Source organism: Macrobrachium rosenbergii, chromosome 43 (assembly GCF_040412425.1).
Source record: "Macrobrachium rosenbergii isolate ZJJX-2024 chromosome 43, ASM4041242v1, whole genome shotgun sequence".
Lineage (NCBI taxonomy): Eukaryota > Metazoa > Arthropoda > Malacostraca > Decapoda > Palaemonidae > Macrobrachium > Macrobrachium rosenbergii.
The window spans coordinates 4,033,546-4,050,573 of NC_089783.1; the positions used below are offsets into that span (position 1 = coordinate 4,033,546).

General features: G+C 38.2%; 1 protein-coding gene across 1 annotated transcript; it reads right to left on the bottom strand.

Annotated features, from left to right (window-relative positions):
• Positions 1-1,008: 1,008 nt before the first annotated feature.
• On the bottom strand, positions 1,009-1,449 carry LOC136828551 (uncharacterized). Its single transcript, XM_067086572.1, has one exon. The coding sequence runs from the start codon at positions 1,447-1,449 to the stop codon at positions 1,009-1,011; it is 441 nt and encodes a 146-aa protein (XP_066942673.1).
• Positions 1,450-17,028: the final 15,579 nt, after the last annotated feature.

Here is a 17,028-nt window from a genome sequence, read left to right on the forward strand (position 1 = left end):
GATATCAAAGCAGGGAGCGCTTCATACAATGGCTTAATTTTGGGAAATACTGTGCATTGCCAATTGCGTTTCATTAACTTTTTTACTTAAGAAAATGAGGCTAAAGCCAGTCTTAGCCACCCACACATTCGCAAAAGTGATGACGTCCTTCAGTGACGTTGGTATAACGTTTCTCCCCTGTACCTCCCATCTCCCCGAATTGTTAAACGCCTGTTTAACTCCATAGATAATTGTCATATGACCTACCCCAAGCAATACGAAATTCTTTGTCAGTAAAAGTTCTGCATACCTGGTAATGTGATTAGTGACTTTAGACTTTACCTAAACACAAGACCAACCTTTTATATCTTACCCACTCACTTACATTGAAGATCAAGAATGAGATAAATGAAACCATGCTAACCCTACACTTAGCACTTCAAGCGAGTGTTGGTAAAGCAATAGAAATATAGTTTTTTTTAGGTTAAGCCGTAGGACTCATTCTTCCATACAACACAGGTTACTCGATACATCAATTGCCAGGAAGAAAATGACAGAGAGCATTGTTTGATATAATTTATCATATCAATTTCACCAGAGAGAGTAGCTTGAATTCCTTAGAAGGTAGACTTCTAAAAGATGTTTCATATAAGGGCATTGACATCGGCCATTTGATAAATTTGTGTGTGTGTGTGTGTGTGTTCATACATGCATAAGATTTATTATATTTCAACCTATAGTTTTATATATTTATTTACGTTATAAGTACCAGTACCTGTTTTTGTTACTTAAAAGGTATGTGAAAAATATCATTGCGACTTTGTCACTGGAATTATACCAGACTTCAATTAATGAACTAATCAACCTTACTTTGAGAAATCCATTGACATTGTCTACATGCCAAGCTGATATACTCGTATCAAAGTATTCATTAGCTTTGCTTTTCCAAAATAATGTTATCACCAATTGCTGGAAAGCATAGATATATGAGGGATGAAAAAAAAAGCAAGAAATGGACACTTATACATTTTACTCATCATCACTCTCAAGGAAAAGATCGTTTTCCTCGTCACTATCAATGTTGATGATGACCGGATCTATACTGTCTTGAATATTTTCTGAAAGCCAGTAATCATCTTCAAAATATCTTGATCTCCTGACAGCGCCAGGCCACGTCTCCCCTGTTACAGCAAGCCTGGCCTCTTCAAGCCTGGCAAAGAGATCAGCACGGGTAAACCGCTGCAACGAGGAGCGCACCTGTCGTTTCATACAGCCCCACACCTGCTCGATGGCGTTGAGCTCAGGATGGGCAGGGGGCAAGCGAACCACTCCATGGCCCCATTCACGGATTATATTATCCACAATGTAAAGTGGTTTCGGCCGGTTGCCCCTGCATATCTTTAGAAGCTCAGGGCGTGTTGCGTGAGCTGGATACTGTATTTTTCGAGACCTGAGCCAGTTGTTGGGCATCGGCTATCTCCTGTCAATTGGCTATGGTATGGGGCGTTGTCTAGCACCAGCACCGAAGGATCCTCAAGCGACGGCAGGAGCTGTGATGTTAGCCACCGAATAAATATCTCTGAATTCATTTCTCCATGGTAGTCGCCGGTTTTGTTTTTCGCAGGAAGCATAAAAATGAATTTTCTACAAAACCTTTAGCTGTACCACCTGCTACCACCACAAACCTCTCTCCTTCTCCTGGTGGCACCTGCCAGCTGTAGGTGGCACTGGTGACAGATTGAGAGTGTCTACCCACTCCTTGCTATGTTGCATTCTCGTCGTAAACCACGTCTCATCGACATACACTACTTCTCTTCCTTCATCACGATGTTGCTGGAGGATCGTAGAGCATCAACTCGGCGGCAAACGACGTCCAAAGTTTCTTTCCTTAGGTGCATTTTCCGCTGGGATGTTTTGTACTGAAACCCATGTTATGGAGGATTCGCCATACTGCCTTCTCAGATGTTTCTTCAGGAATGATATTTAGCATTTTAAGTTCTTCCGCTAAAGTGGCAATAGTGAAAAATCGCTTAGCAGCAAACGTGCTGTGCACATGTCTCCTATGGAACCAACGGTGAAGTTGTCAAAGACCAGAGGCGACGTATTTGATGATGCAGGTGGTGTTTCAGGTGGATGAGGATTCTTTCCACGGCTCACCAACACTCGGACAGCGTTCGGAGTCATCCCCATAGCATCAGCAACTCTTTCACATGGCCTGTAGAAAAAAAATAAATAAATACATTTAAATAAACATATATATACATATATATATATATATATATATATATATATATATATATATATATATATATATATATATATATATATATGGCTAACAGTATATTGCAATATATCATGTACTTATTAAAGTCATACTTTTCTTACCGATTTATACTAATTTTCAGGCGGTTTCTTTCTTTCTCTCTGTTGTAAATGGTGAAGAGTTTCAGCGCAATTGTAGTTTTGCAATGGCGAGGACAAAGCAACATATTTGCCATGACTAAAGTCGAATCTATATGAAATAGTTCAGAGCTACTACTACAACTGCTGCCGATGATTACCTTGGATGTACTAAAGGGCTCTGAGGTAGGAGTCGAAGTCGGTGAAATTATTTCTGAATCCTGCTCAGTCTTGCCCCAATAACATCATTCCAAATATAAAACTCTCTCAAGGAAAAAATTGTTTTCTATTTCTACTAATGCTTTTATTTTATTTTATTTTTATTTTTTTTTTTTTTAGTAGCAAATCTAAAATTTGTAGAGTCCGAGAATATCTCTCCAGTGCGATTCCACACCCCTGTTTTAAACCTCTTCTATTATGTTCGATAATTTGTGTTAACCATCTAATCATTATCTACCACCATAAAACATTTTATTGCTCTTCCGGCTCATTTTATATGTGCAGTACACAGTCTTTCCTAACAGGGATTTACTCGGTAGCCTAATAACAATGGGAATGAAGGAAAGAAGGCAAGAAGGAAGGGGGGGGGAGTACTAGGATAGCCATAGGTGTAAACACCGAAGGAGGGTTGGGGGAACCTCTGCGTCACAGTTACGTGATTAAGTACCACTTCTTCGAAACGCTCTGAAGGAGGGGAAGAAGTTCCTCTTTTTTCTAAGAGTAAACGGCTTAATTAAGCACATCTGTCAATTCATTGTACCACCAAAATTTAGGCCGCTGTTTGAAACATTCATTGCTGTAGTTTCATGGAAATTCATAAGCCGGTTTGTTAGATATTTGGGAAAAACACTATTACACGGCCTCTGGAAACGATAGTAGTCTTGTTTACTGTTCCTTAAAAAAATGTGATATTAAATCAGTAAGGCATGAATTCACATGTCTGTGGTAACTGGTATTCTTTTATCTTACGGCCATCATGTAGTGAAAGTAACTCATTAGACACAACATTCCGCGTGTGATTTACATTATTACAGGTGCGTGGGATACGGCACTGATATAATTCAAGAAAGCATATCTCTTGGAGGAAACAGATTTCTTGGAAAATCAGGTCTCTTAGAATCAGCAGGTCTCTGGAAAAACAGGTCTCCTAGAGAAAGCAGGACTCTTGGAGAAAGCAGGTCTTTTGAGAAAGCAGATCTCTTGGAGAAAGCAGGTGAAAGCAGGTCTCTTGGAGAAAGCAGGCCTTCTTGAAACAGCAAGTCTTTTGCAGGAAGCTGGTTTATTTGAGGAAGATGGTTTCTTGAAGAGAGGAGGTCTTTTCAAGAAAGCAAGTCTCATGGAGAAGGCAGGGCTTTTAAGGGAAGCAGGTTTTCTCAAGATAGCAGGTCTCTTACAGAAAGCAGTTCTCTTGCAAGAAGCAGGGGTCAGTGAAGAATCTTCTGGACACGTATTCAGTTCTCAAATCTACCTCAAAAATAAAAATAATAATAATAAGTGTAAGTGATAACTACAATGGCAAAAATCAATTAAATTGTAAATTATAAAAATACCAGTAAATTTTCTACATATGCAAAACATTTTTTTTTTTTTTCATTGAAGAGTGGATAGGTACTCCCTTCATCTTGATAATATATATGCATCTGAAACGAGTTTGAAGGAGCCCTCATTAGACGGATAATTTTCGTGAAAAGACGGCGTTAAATAATTTTTTCACAGCAGCCAAAATAAGGTTCCTAACTAACAAAAGCCCGGCTGTTGTAGATTGAACTGAAAAAGGAAGACCACCTGAATAATTGTTTTAACTACTATCTGTTTTCATTATTTAATTACGAATTTCGTTGTATGTGATTTTTTTAAATCTTCGGCCTTTCCATGGTGGAGAGTATCTGTAATTTTTGGTGGTTTTCAACCATATATAATTCTTTATATGTAAAAAATTGGCTTAAACATCTTAGTATGAGTGTTTAAAGGACAAGATGATTCATTTACATGATAAACTAGGGCATGGAACTCCCACAACACTTTCAATAAATACAAAATTTTAAAATATTGATAATAATGAAATATAAAGCGTGTATCATTCATGTAATGGAATAGTTGCAAAAATGAACCCAATAATGTATAAGTTAATATGATGATCTTTCTTGCAGAGTCTTTTTCTTTAGGAGGTATATGAACACATCCGGTGAAGGCGGTGTTGGAAATTCAGTTCCCAAGGAAGCCATCTCCAGTTAAGAAACATGGCTATCCATTTGTGGGTGCTGTCTGAATGGTATATAAAAGGTCTAAAGACTTTGTCGAGTTAATGGGTCCGAACAGTGTCACAGTAGTAATAATACTTATAATATCTTATTCATCCCTTCCATCCTTTAGTCAGTATTTTCATTTAATTTTTTTTTTCCATGAGGCTGTGTCACAAGGTACTCTATGGCAAGGAAAACGACTTTACACAAACGTGTATTGTTGTATTAAATTAATGTATGTATGTATGTATGTATGTATGTATGTATGTATGTATGTATGTATGTATGTATGTATGTATGTATATATATATATATATATATATATATATATATATATATATATATATATATATATATATATATATATATATATATATATATATATATATATATATATATATATATATATACTAGCTGACTAACTCAGCACTGCCTGGGAAAACTCTGAATGACAATCAATAAACTCTCTCTCTCTCTCTCTCTCTCTCTCTCTCTCTCTCTCTCTCCCTCTCCCTAACAACCCTTCTACTCTCTCTCTCACTTCTGTCCCTCTCACTCTGTCACTCTCACTCTCTTCTTCTCCTCACTCTCTGTCTCTCTCACTCTCTCCCTTTCCTGTTAAGATAGTTGCTTCAATTACATTGCCCAGAATTTTTGACATTTTATATTTCGCCCCTTCTCACCAAAGATTCTTATCAGTGCTGAACTTGGACGTAAAGGGCATCGGGAGTGCTACTATTTATCTCAGCGACCTCAAAAACTATAGATTACAAGCTAATATCTGTCATTTTTGACATTTTATTTTTCACCCTTTCTGAACCCCCCTCCTTCCTATCTGGGCTGAACTTGGATTTAATGGGGATCAGGAGGGTCACTATTCATCTCAGCTACCTTGAAAACTATGCATTAGACATAAATGTCTGTCGTTTTCGGTTATTTTTACATATCACCCTCTTCCCACCTCCACCCCCTTTGGTGCCAGTGATGTCTTACCACCACAGTATTCGTTTACAGATAGTAAGTCATATGTATACCAAAATGAGGTATGATAAATTCATAGAGGTTATTTAGTTACTAAGTCTACAGACAGAACCAGCCTGATTTCATGCAAGCCCCTCCCACTCCCACCACCTATGTTGCCCTTTGATGCCCTTTGGTGCTAGTGATGTCTTACCCCTAAGTATTTTTTTCCAGATAGGAAGTCATATGTATACCAAATTTGGTTGGAATTGCTCAGTGCATATCAGAGTTATGCTGGAACACACATATGCATTCACACACATCCATATATATATATATATATATATATATATATATATATATATATATATATATATATATATATATATATATATATATATATATATATATATATATATATATATATATATATATATATATATATATATATATATATATATATATATATATATATATATATATATATATATATATATTGTTACAAATGTCAGTTAACGTTTCCATTATTTACTTTTTTGCTTCTTGATAAGCTTAAAATTTGTAGAGTAATTTTCAGTGAAAAGAAGTGCAGATTGTTTTTCAAAACTTCCTTGTCATACTCCCCTGCCTTTCCTTTTGACAACAACAGCCAGGTGTCTAAAGAGAAAATAATGTCATGACCATACCTTAGTCATTAACACCCCTTGGCCTGACTGTATTAATCCTGCTCGAGGGGAAAATCGGTAGCCTGTTGCAGATTTACTCAGACCCTTTGAGACTTATACAATGTCAGATGTCCTCAGTCAATTTCCTTCATGAGAGTTCTCTTAATATCCCTCCCTCCATTCCTCTATTTGCCATGTCACACACCTGCACCCCACTTGCTCATCCTCACTCCCTCGCTCTAATGTAACTGCATTGCCCTCAACTGTCCCTTTAATGTTTCATCGGCCAACCTCTCAGCGACCTTTCAAGTACCTGAACAGATTAGTGCTGTGACCCGAGACAAGGAAAATTGCCACCCCAATTAAGAGGGGCCTGTAACAACGTGCCCCCCTCCCCCACCACGATGATGAAGTAGTATAAAACCAGCCTGTGACAGACTCCTGGGTCAGTGAGCTCAGTAATTCAGTCGATGAAGAACAGTCAATATAACTCTGTAGTGGCTCAGTCACTCTGCCTGGACTTCGCCCTATCGTTGTCATTCTGGAGTTGGTGAGCTCTGCTGCATCTCAGCTACACACTGATGTCCTTGTATTCTCAGCAACCTTTAACTCCAGTTTATTTCCTCTGATGGGAAATAGTACGCAATGCAGTTCCCATTGATGCCCTTCTGCGGGAAACTGGTTCTGATGTCCTTCTAGTCTCATCCACGTTCTAAAGGTAATGTGATTGGAAGTTGTTAGATATGCTTCACCATTTTACCTTTGAGTGATTTCCTTCATTCTGTTCTCTCAGTTTCATGTCCCATCTTCATTTTCTCCTTGAGAAACTCGAGTTATATGTTACCTTGCTGTTGTGAGTAACTTTGTATTAGAATACTAGTGTTAACGTAAGATACATACCTATTCTCATGTATCAGACTCAGTGAACCCATTGCTTCTATTTTGCTTATGCATTCCAAAGAATGTGTCATTGCATCCACTATTCTGTAATTACAGTAATCTTGCTTTTACAGATCCATGTATTGAGTGCCTGTTGTGTGATAATTCCTGTATCAACTGTGCCATTTCCCTGCAAACCTATGGGAGCCATACCAGATCACTATTTCTGTGGACAGAGTGCACTCCAAACCTCGTCTGCTATTCTTCATCCCATATGTTCTAAGGATTCATCCCCATTATTACACTTATATTAGCCTAATGAAGGCATAGTGCTTTAGCTTGCATTTAGTTTTCTGTGGCAGTTAGTTTGATGATTGTGATTGTCTAATGTAGTTTGTCTGTTTCTCTAATGATTTATCCTTTTGAGTAGATGTCCACGTTTACCTTAATCCTTGACTTTATGATATTTTAAGTATAGTCACTATTGCACACTTTCCTGTTCACAGGAGCATAGACCCCTTTGAAAGTCAGTATTGCTGTTGTCATAATTGTTCTTAGAGCCATTCCTTAACCCCTACGGCTATAAACATGACAAACAATATATATATATATATATATATATATATATATATATATATATATATATATATATATATATATATATATATATATATATATATATATATATATATATATATGTAATTCTAAAAAAAGTGACAGTAGATTCTACACACACACACACACACACACACACACACACACACACACACACACACACACACACATATATATATATATATATATATATATATATATATATATATATATATATATATATATATATATATATATATATATATATATATATATATATATGTAATTCTAAAAAGTTACAGTAGATTCTACACACACACACACACACACACACACACACACACATATATATATATATATATATATATATATATATATATATATATATATATATATATATATATATATATATATATATATATATATATATATATATATATATATATATATATATATATATATATATATATATGAATGTCTTTTCCTGTAATACCACAGTGTAATATGATATAAAAAAGGCCCATAAAACACTATTTAAACATTTGTAACCATATATTTCGGGCACTTGCTTCTGTGCCCTGTTCACTGGTAGAATATGGACAGATGAAAATGTTACAAGGGCATGTATACAAAGCGTATATAGGTGTGGCATTAGTCTCCACGATGGTATGCAGGTGACCATTTCCTAAGAAGGAGGAGAATAACCAATTCCCTAGTGGTTTTTGGCCTCATTGACTCCCCGTTTGGCGACGATTCTGGAGGTCATGTTCTCTGGGCCACGTTCTTCAGAAGTGGTCTGAGGATTAAAGCGTCGATGTCGTCCGATTTCCAATGTCCTCCTGACAAGTTCATATTGTTGGTTTGATTGATGATAGTAGTTTCCAGCATCTTTCTTTTGTACAGACAGCTACTTTTGAAAACCAGCTCTGCCCCAAAGCTTATGGAATGGCCAGTCTCTCTGATATGTAGGAAAAAATCTACGAACTCTCCGAAGCATATCTTACCGACCTTTTGTGCTCTATTATTCTTTGCGATAGCGATCCACCTGTCTCTCCTACGTAAATATCACTATAGTTGCTGCACGGTATCTTGTAAACTCCAGCTTCCTCCACTTTGTTATTTAAGTATACGTTAATGAGCGAGCTCCCCATTGATTTGGGATAATGGAAGATGAAAGGATTGTTAGACCTGAGTTGTTCTGTTGGTTTTTGGATGTTTTTGTCGTATGGTAGCTTTATTTTGTTGTTAAAATCTATTTGTCTGTTGTGAGTGGGACTTTGTAGTATATTTTATTCGCTTTGTTGATAGCCTTCTCGATAATGTGAATTTACTATCACAGGTTCCTCACTGTCCTAAGAAAAACCTAGCCCCAAATAAATATCTCTTCTTTCTTTCCTCTTTCCAATGGTATATTTAACTTTAAATTGACCTGCAAAATAAAAAAGGAGTTCGTGATTTGAAGTGCAAAAAGTGAAAACTGAGAAAAATGACCGTGAAGGTCAACAAGTGTTTTTTGGCACTCATGGAAAACTTATTCAGCATTATTTTTGCATTCTGCCCAGGGTCTCAAACCCTTTATAAAAAGGGGTATTATTCATCGAGGCTAGGTATCATCAAGTACCACCACCATTGTTGCTCGGTTTGAAACTAATAAACTAAAAGTTTAGTAGTTACCAAGCTGATATTCTTGACTGATTTTCAGTCGTTTTTTTCACTTGTTTGGTCTTTTTGGTCTTTGGAGTTTGATTTTCAAGCCTTTTTGTCTCTCGAATGAAGAACTTCTACATTTTCACTTGTGCCAAAACAGATGTGTTAGTAAGCTGAATTCTCCATAGCCAAAGTTGCGTTCAATTTCCTCAACATTTATCTCACTCAATTGATGGTGCTGAGATTTTCCATTGCTAATTCACTTTGCTGGGGCACTAACTGTAAACCTACACGATTGGTACTTTATTAAAATATCAGTATCCCATCTATTGGCAGAGACTTCCGACCTGAATCCTTACTCCCTGCAATTTCCTACCTTGCACCTGCACACCATTAATTTTTATCTAACTGAGATTTGATATAATGAACTTCGCCATCATATACTCCCTTTCATCATCCTTTATTCATTTCATCAATCAAAGGATTTTTGAAGGGGTGAAAGTATATAGACTGTATTTAGAGTTAATGCATGTAAAAAAATGGCAAAATGTCTAAATAGCAAAAAATTGCTCAGAGTAAAAAGTTGCCCACCACCGCTTCAACGCTTTGGGGACAACCCTGTCTCTACTAATGATTCACCAAGGAACAAGCCATTGTTGCTGCTACAGACGCTGCCAGACGTAGGAGATGGGGTGATATAAAACCAAAAATAATGAATAAATTAGGCTTAATAAAGGAAAAAATGACAATAGTCATTAGGAGCCAAACGTCAGCCCATTTCACCGCAGTGGGGCGGAGACTCAAACCCCATCAATTTTAATATTTTGAAAATGCTTTGGTCACATGATAACGAAGGTGTTGCCTATGTCTACGGCCATTTAACCATTTTTTAAATTTCAAAATATTCATAAAAATCAAAGAGTGTGCTCCCCTTAATGGAAGAAAAAGCATAAATGTCAAGACTGCCCAAGGGGTGCTGGAAGGTATCTAACAGGGCTGTACATCAGCCTGCAACAGGGAAACAGAACACCAGGAGTTTTCTGTTTAGCCATGTGGCAAAAGATTAATCACCAGTGTTCCCCAAATTTTGAAAAGTCTCTCCACTATTTAGGAGCGTAAGAACCACTGTCCCTACCACCAAACGCTGGCAGGTGAACTTTTCTGCCAAGAAATTCAGCCTGCCCAGAATATATCTGACTGATAGCTCAACAACATGGCAAACTACCTACTCATTATCACCTTGCCAACTGAAAGAGAAAAAGGGAGGCTGCCTCTCCCTGCTTGTTGATATATGCCAGCCACTATGGTGGTGTTCACTTCAGTGGCAACTGAAGCAGCATTGGTAAATCCTCCTTCTTAACTCATACCCCTGAGCAGAGAGATTAGAGAAGACCCTGTGTGGTGACAGGAAAAAAGGAACTCATGGCAGGAGCTCCGCTGAGCTCTCATGATCCAGAAATTGTCTTCTTGGATGCAACGTATGAGGGTTTCAAGGAGCACACCCAATGGCCTCTTCCTTTCATCACTTAGTGTATGCAAAGGGACATACTTTGTCTGCATAATAACATCCTGAAATACAAGCAGTGCTGCTAGCCCTGCAAGCATTACTGAGTGACCAACCATCTGTTCCTGGAATACTCGCAGGGCTACAGGATGCTGATATGCAAATGAAGTATGCACTTTGAGCCATTCATGTGTGCACCCTGACCCTCCTTCAATGCATCCAAGAAGAGACAATTTCTGGAGTGGGAGAATTCAGAGGAGCTCCTCCAAGAGTTTCTTGTTTTCAGTCACCACACAGGGTCCTCTCTGATCTCTGCTCAGGGACATAAATTGAGAGTAAAGGGTTGCTTAACTGATCATCACTGCTTCTGTTGCCACTGGAGTCAACACAGGTGAAGACACCTGTTGAGGAACAAGCTTCTCTAACAACAAAAGGTGGCTGAAGACAACCTGACACAGCTTATCTGGCTGAGGAACCACACTACTAACATCCAGAGCTTCCTCAAACCAGTCAGACAGAAAGACAATCGCTGCTGCTGTCTCTCAGGAAGCCCAAGTACTTTGCCTGCTGCCTGGGCATGAGATATGATTTCTCTAAGTTTACCAAAATCTGCATTTTGTGGCAAAAGGTGAGGTAGTGTCTGTTCTGGAGCAACTGTGTCTCACAGGATACCAGAACCAGTCAATAACCCAGCAAGTGTATACCTTGTGAGTAGGCCCAGATGAAAACAAGATGATCACTCCAGTGAACATCTAGGGGGGCTGTTGCCAGTCCAAAGCACAGAACTTTGAACTGGTAGACAGTCCTCATGGAGAAAAAGCAAAGGTATTTCCAAGAGTTCTGGAATTGAAAGGAAAATAAAATTTAGGCCAAAGGCCCCACACTAGGACCTATGAGGTCATTCAGCGTTGAAAAAGAAATTGAGAGTAGAATGATTTTAAAGGTGTAACAGGAGGAACGCTTTGCAGTTGCACTATGAAACAATAGTTATGAGAGGATGGAAAATACGATAGAAGAAAGAATACATAAGTAGGTACAGTCAAAGAATGAAAGGGGTTGCAGCTAGGGCAAAGGGATGCAAAGCACAGGCAATGCCTACAGTACAATGCATGAGCTGCACTGACAGCACTACTGCCCTATGGGACAAGAGTTCTGATGGGCAAATTCTTCAAATTATGTCCCCTTCCTCAGATGTACTGAAAGCATGAGGTCACCCGATCTGATGGAATCTAACACTGACCATGCCATTCCCATTCTGAAGCAAGTCTGAGAAACAAACTCATGTCAGATGGGAGGTTGATGACCAATCTCCAGCCACCAGTTGCCTTCTTCTTAAGGAAGAGATGGCTCTAAAACCCTGGAAACTGGTCCTCTTAGACTTCTGGAGCACCTTTCTCCATCACTGCATTCATTTCCATTGACAGGGCCATAAATTTTGGGAAATCTGGAACATACATCTGGTATAGTAGTGGCTAAAGAGTAAGGGTGGTGGTGGTATATGAAAGAATCTGGGGGAAGGGGGGAGTTTGTCTGTCAACCCACAAATTGATGGATCCAAGAGTAAGATAGTAATCTTGAGTCTCTGGAGAATGTAAACCTCCTGTGGTGTCAATGCCAGGGAAAGGAGCTTGCCCAATCTGCTGGGAACTGCCTGACCCAGATCTGACCTTTCAACTGGCCAAAAACATACCAAGCAAGCTGGGACCAAGGCAACTTGACAGTCTTGCTTCAGGAGGGCACACGAGGGTGAGCTTCTAGCATCGAGATCGGGGCCACGAAAGCCTCCCTCAGATTATTAGGGTCATGACATGAGCATGAAAATCTCTTGAAAGTGCTGCTCCAACTCATCTTGAGGTTCTGGAAGCAAGGGCTATCTAGTCCCTACAAGTGAAAAATTGATCCGCTTTCTCCCAACAACCCTTCAAAATGTTCAAGGTTTGCAAGCAGAAGTGGGGAGCAGGCAGCTGAGTTCGTGGTTCTCATTTATCTTTAAGTATGTTCAAGAAAAATTCTTGTCATTCAGTTTGACTGCACAGGCAGTGTTGTGAATATTAAAAGGGCTCTCTTTTTGATGCTTAAAAGTAAAATTTGGAAGAATTGACCAACCTAGAATCTTTGAGCGGCAATGCGAAGTGACGATGGACCATGTAAAAGTCCCCTCTGTCTCTTTCTCCCAGGGTACCACCAGAGTTAGGTTCATGTAATCACAGTGCCTCTCAGCCAAGAGCTGGTTTTGTCGTAGAGAGTCCGTGAGGTGTTCACCTCTAATCACTTTGTATTTTTGCCATCCGAGGCTTAGCATAGTTGATGTTCAGTCAAAGTGTAGCCTGATGATTCAGAAATAAGATTCATGTGAAATTGTAACTTTCTGAGACCAATGTCATGGGTTTTATGGGTTTTGTGAAACTTCTTTTTTGGAGTTCTGTGCCTTGTAACTGACCACGTGGTCCTTATTAAGGTTGTACTTGAGCTTAATGTATGTAAAGTTTCAGAGTCTAATTTGTACAAAACTGTAAAACCAAAGAATCTTGCTGACCTTCTGTTAGATGTTTGCAGATATTGCCCTTCAGGGCAGGTTATCCCGAGTCAACCGACATCTTGAATCAGAACTAGTGCATCAGAGGTAAAAATTCCTGACAAGTCCCATCAGATTCCTCAAGTGCAAAGAAGTACACACACCTATCTGCTACTGTGCCTGTTGGTGGGGCTGTGGTTTCTGGTTGGTGCTGGTGGCAACACCATGAACCACAGAAAATTTGTAACCACAATGGCATTCCAAGCCATGCTGGTGAGGCAGCATGGCTCCATTGGTGGCAGCCAAACTAGAGTAAAGTACAGGAAAGTGGACACATCCACTATCCAACATGTGCAATCCCAGGGCCAGTGGAAACCAAAAACTGTGCAGTGAGTGGTACCAAGAGGAGACTTGTCATGAGCAAAACTGATGACAGTGAGTGGTACCAAGAGGAGACTTGTCATGAGCAAAACTGATGACTGAGCCACCTAATCCATGAATCACGGCTGAGAAATGGGTATTAGCTGTGGCTCAGTCAGGTGTGTTTCTGCAAAACACAGTTGGAAGAGCTAGGAGAACTCCTCATGTCCAATATGGAGCAGGCTTGGATGTAATACTAAGTGTGCTCAGTGAGACCTAAGCCAGCCCGGGTGGCAGTGCTCACTAGTATCAGTCCGAGAGCTGCTTGGAGGACTACATAGTTTGGAGTACAGCGGCTCAGCAATCGTGACTTCAGTTAATTGTGGCCTTCAGATCTTATCTCCAAACATATCATGGAAAATCTACTAATTCATGAATTTTTCAGAGAGCAATATTCACTAATTACTGTATTACCATTTTATTTTCATGAATAAATACATTTATATAAAAAAATTTTATTTACTAATTTTCAAGTATTAATATTAATGTAAACACAAAAAAATATTCAAATGTTAAAGTAAAATCCCTCAAAAATTTATCTATCATCATCATAATATGTACTGTATAAAAAAAACGATGTTTACCACTTCTCTCTCTCTCCCTCTACATGATGACACGCTGTTGGTCGAAAGAGTTGGAAGCAGCCATTCACAAAGCTTGTAGCGCGATGCTTTTTATGTACTGTCAATAGTGTATGAGTATTTTTGTTTGCTATCTCTCTCTCTCCTTCTTACTGAGATAAGAGAGAGAATTTTTATGCATATGTGGCACGTATCTTTTTTGTATGATAAATAATTGATTTACTAATTTTCAAATATTACTATTAATGTCAAAACAGCAAAATATCAATCAAATGTTAAAGGAAAACTTCAACATTATCTATCGTAATATGCACTGTATAAAAAAATGATGTTCAATTTCTCTCTCTCTCCATGACAACATGCCATTGGTTGAAGGAGTTGAAGTAGCTATTCATAAAGTTTGTAGCTTGATGCTTTGAAGTACTGTCCATAGTGTATGAGTTGTATCTCTCTCTCTCTCTCTCTCTCTCTCTCTCTCTCTCTCTGAGATAGGGAATTTTTGTGCATGCAAGATTTATGTTTATTTTGTTTATGATTTACTAATTTTCAAATATCAATAAACAGCAAAATATCAATTCAATAAAGAAAATATAAAAAATTAGGTAAAATTTTAGCTCATGTTTTGTTTTCCCTGATCTTTTTCTGTCTCTGATTTTAGGGGGAGGGCTGAAGACCTGTCAATCATCTTGACATACTGACATACTGACCATGAAAGGGGGAGCACCTGGGCAAAACTCTCTCTCTCTCTTTACACCAAAGGATATAGAATGATATAGATAGATAGATAGATAGACAGAAAGTGAGAATGGCTTGAGGATGTAAAATTTTAACTGGCGTAAATATAACTCAGTTCAGCGCTTCTCTCTCTCTTTTACCCAAAGGATTCTAGTAAGATGTGAGAGATGGATGGATGGATGGATAGATACATACTGTACATACAGACATAGGCTGGGGCGTAGAACCACAGCAGGGTATGTTAATTTCGATGCCGTTGGCTGGCAGATGACACGCCATTATTGAAGAGCATAGCAATCAATCGCACAGCTGGATATCAGCTCTGCTAGTTGCCGATTGGCTTGTAACTACGATGCTTTTGTGAGGGAGGTTCCTCTTTTTTTTTTTTGACTGATTTTGGTTTAATGTTTACATTGATACTACAGTATATTCTTAAACCTAATTTTAATTAATTTTTATTCACCTTTGTGTATGTACTGTCACTAGTCTATTACATATTCTCTCTCTCTCTCTCTCTCTCTCTCTCTCTCTCTCTCTCTCTCTCTCTGGGGTAACTTAAAACGAGCCAGTAAACCATATATTTTTAAGGGTAATGTTATGGGCGATGATTTTGAAACATATATTAAAGGGTTTCAAGATGATAGTTTAAGGTAAATTTGGTGATTGAACCTATAAAATAAGCAGTTATAAGCATTTTTAGAGGGGATCTTTGATGTTTGAACTATCAAAGCAGGCAGTTATAAATGCTTTTAGAGGGGTGTTCCAACTTACTACAGATTTTCTCTAAATGAGGGTGGTTGTGGTCCCTAACCCCAGCGATTATCAGGGACCCACTGTATCTGCTAATAAGATCCTCTATTATCGACAAGTATCTTTGTACCTATAAAAACTGCATATACTTACTGGATTTACATGCCCAGAGCCTTGTAGGCATGTTTGACATCATGGCATGATTGTTTAATTTGTCTATCAATCCTGTATAATATGAGATGTCAGGTGTTTTATTATTTTCCATCCTCCCTCCTGAATAGTTATTCAAGCAATACAGTACATGACTTATGAAACCATGCAAAACTAAGTGTTTTTATGTAAAACCTTGGTTTTTCCTACAAACCCATTAATCACAAGTTTAATGCCCTCCCCCTTTCTTCCTCTCACCTTGGGTTGAATCTTCCTTTCATATTGTGTGTGGAAGTGTACAGTAGATGTAACATTTAAAAAACTGAACATTTGTGCGGGGAAGTTCGTGGCTCTAAACAGATACATCTGTTTGGATTTGCATACTGAGTCAGAAGAACAAAGATGACATCCAGTTAGTGCTGTTCACTTACTGGACAAGATTTAAGATTGTTCTGCAGTCATTTGAAATGAAACTGTACATGTTAAGTGGTCACATGACCAGAGAGACATGAAATACAGTGTGAATATCAACTAAACCTTTACTTAACATGCTCTACTCATGATGATGTTCTTTCTATATACTTCCATCATTTGATTCCGCAGACATCCTCCATGAGATCCTCCATATCAGTTTTACCCATTCCTCAGTAGAGATAGGGTAGGCATCACACAAATAATATGACCTGAATGTGGCTGCAGACTATAAACAAATAAATAAATCGTACTGTAATTGCTATAACCATGGTTTAAGGAATAAAAATGTTAAAATATACACTACTATATCATGGCTATGCAGTTATTGCAATGCCTATAAATATAGTGATGCATACCTGCATCATTTACTTCGGTAAATTTAATACATGCAACTTGTATTATGAATAATCCTCTCCTTTGTAATGTATTTAGAAACTCTTCATGGAGACTAGTATACACAAGTTGTTGTTGTTGTTATTATTCCAGAGATAGAACTCTATTCATATTGGAATAACATTTCACAGGGGCCATC

Bases quoted from the DNA above. Each gene is read 5' to 3' on its own strand.
- LOC136828551 (XM_067086572.1), bottom strand. From the start codon at position 1,449: ATGCCCAACAACTGGCTCAGGTCTCGAAAAATACAGTATCCAGCTCAC.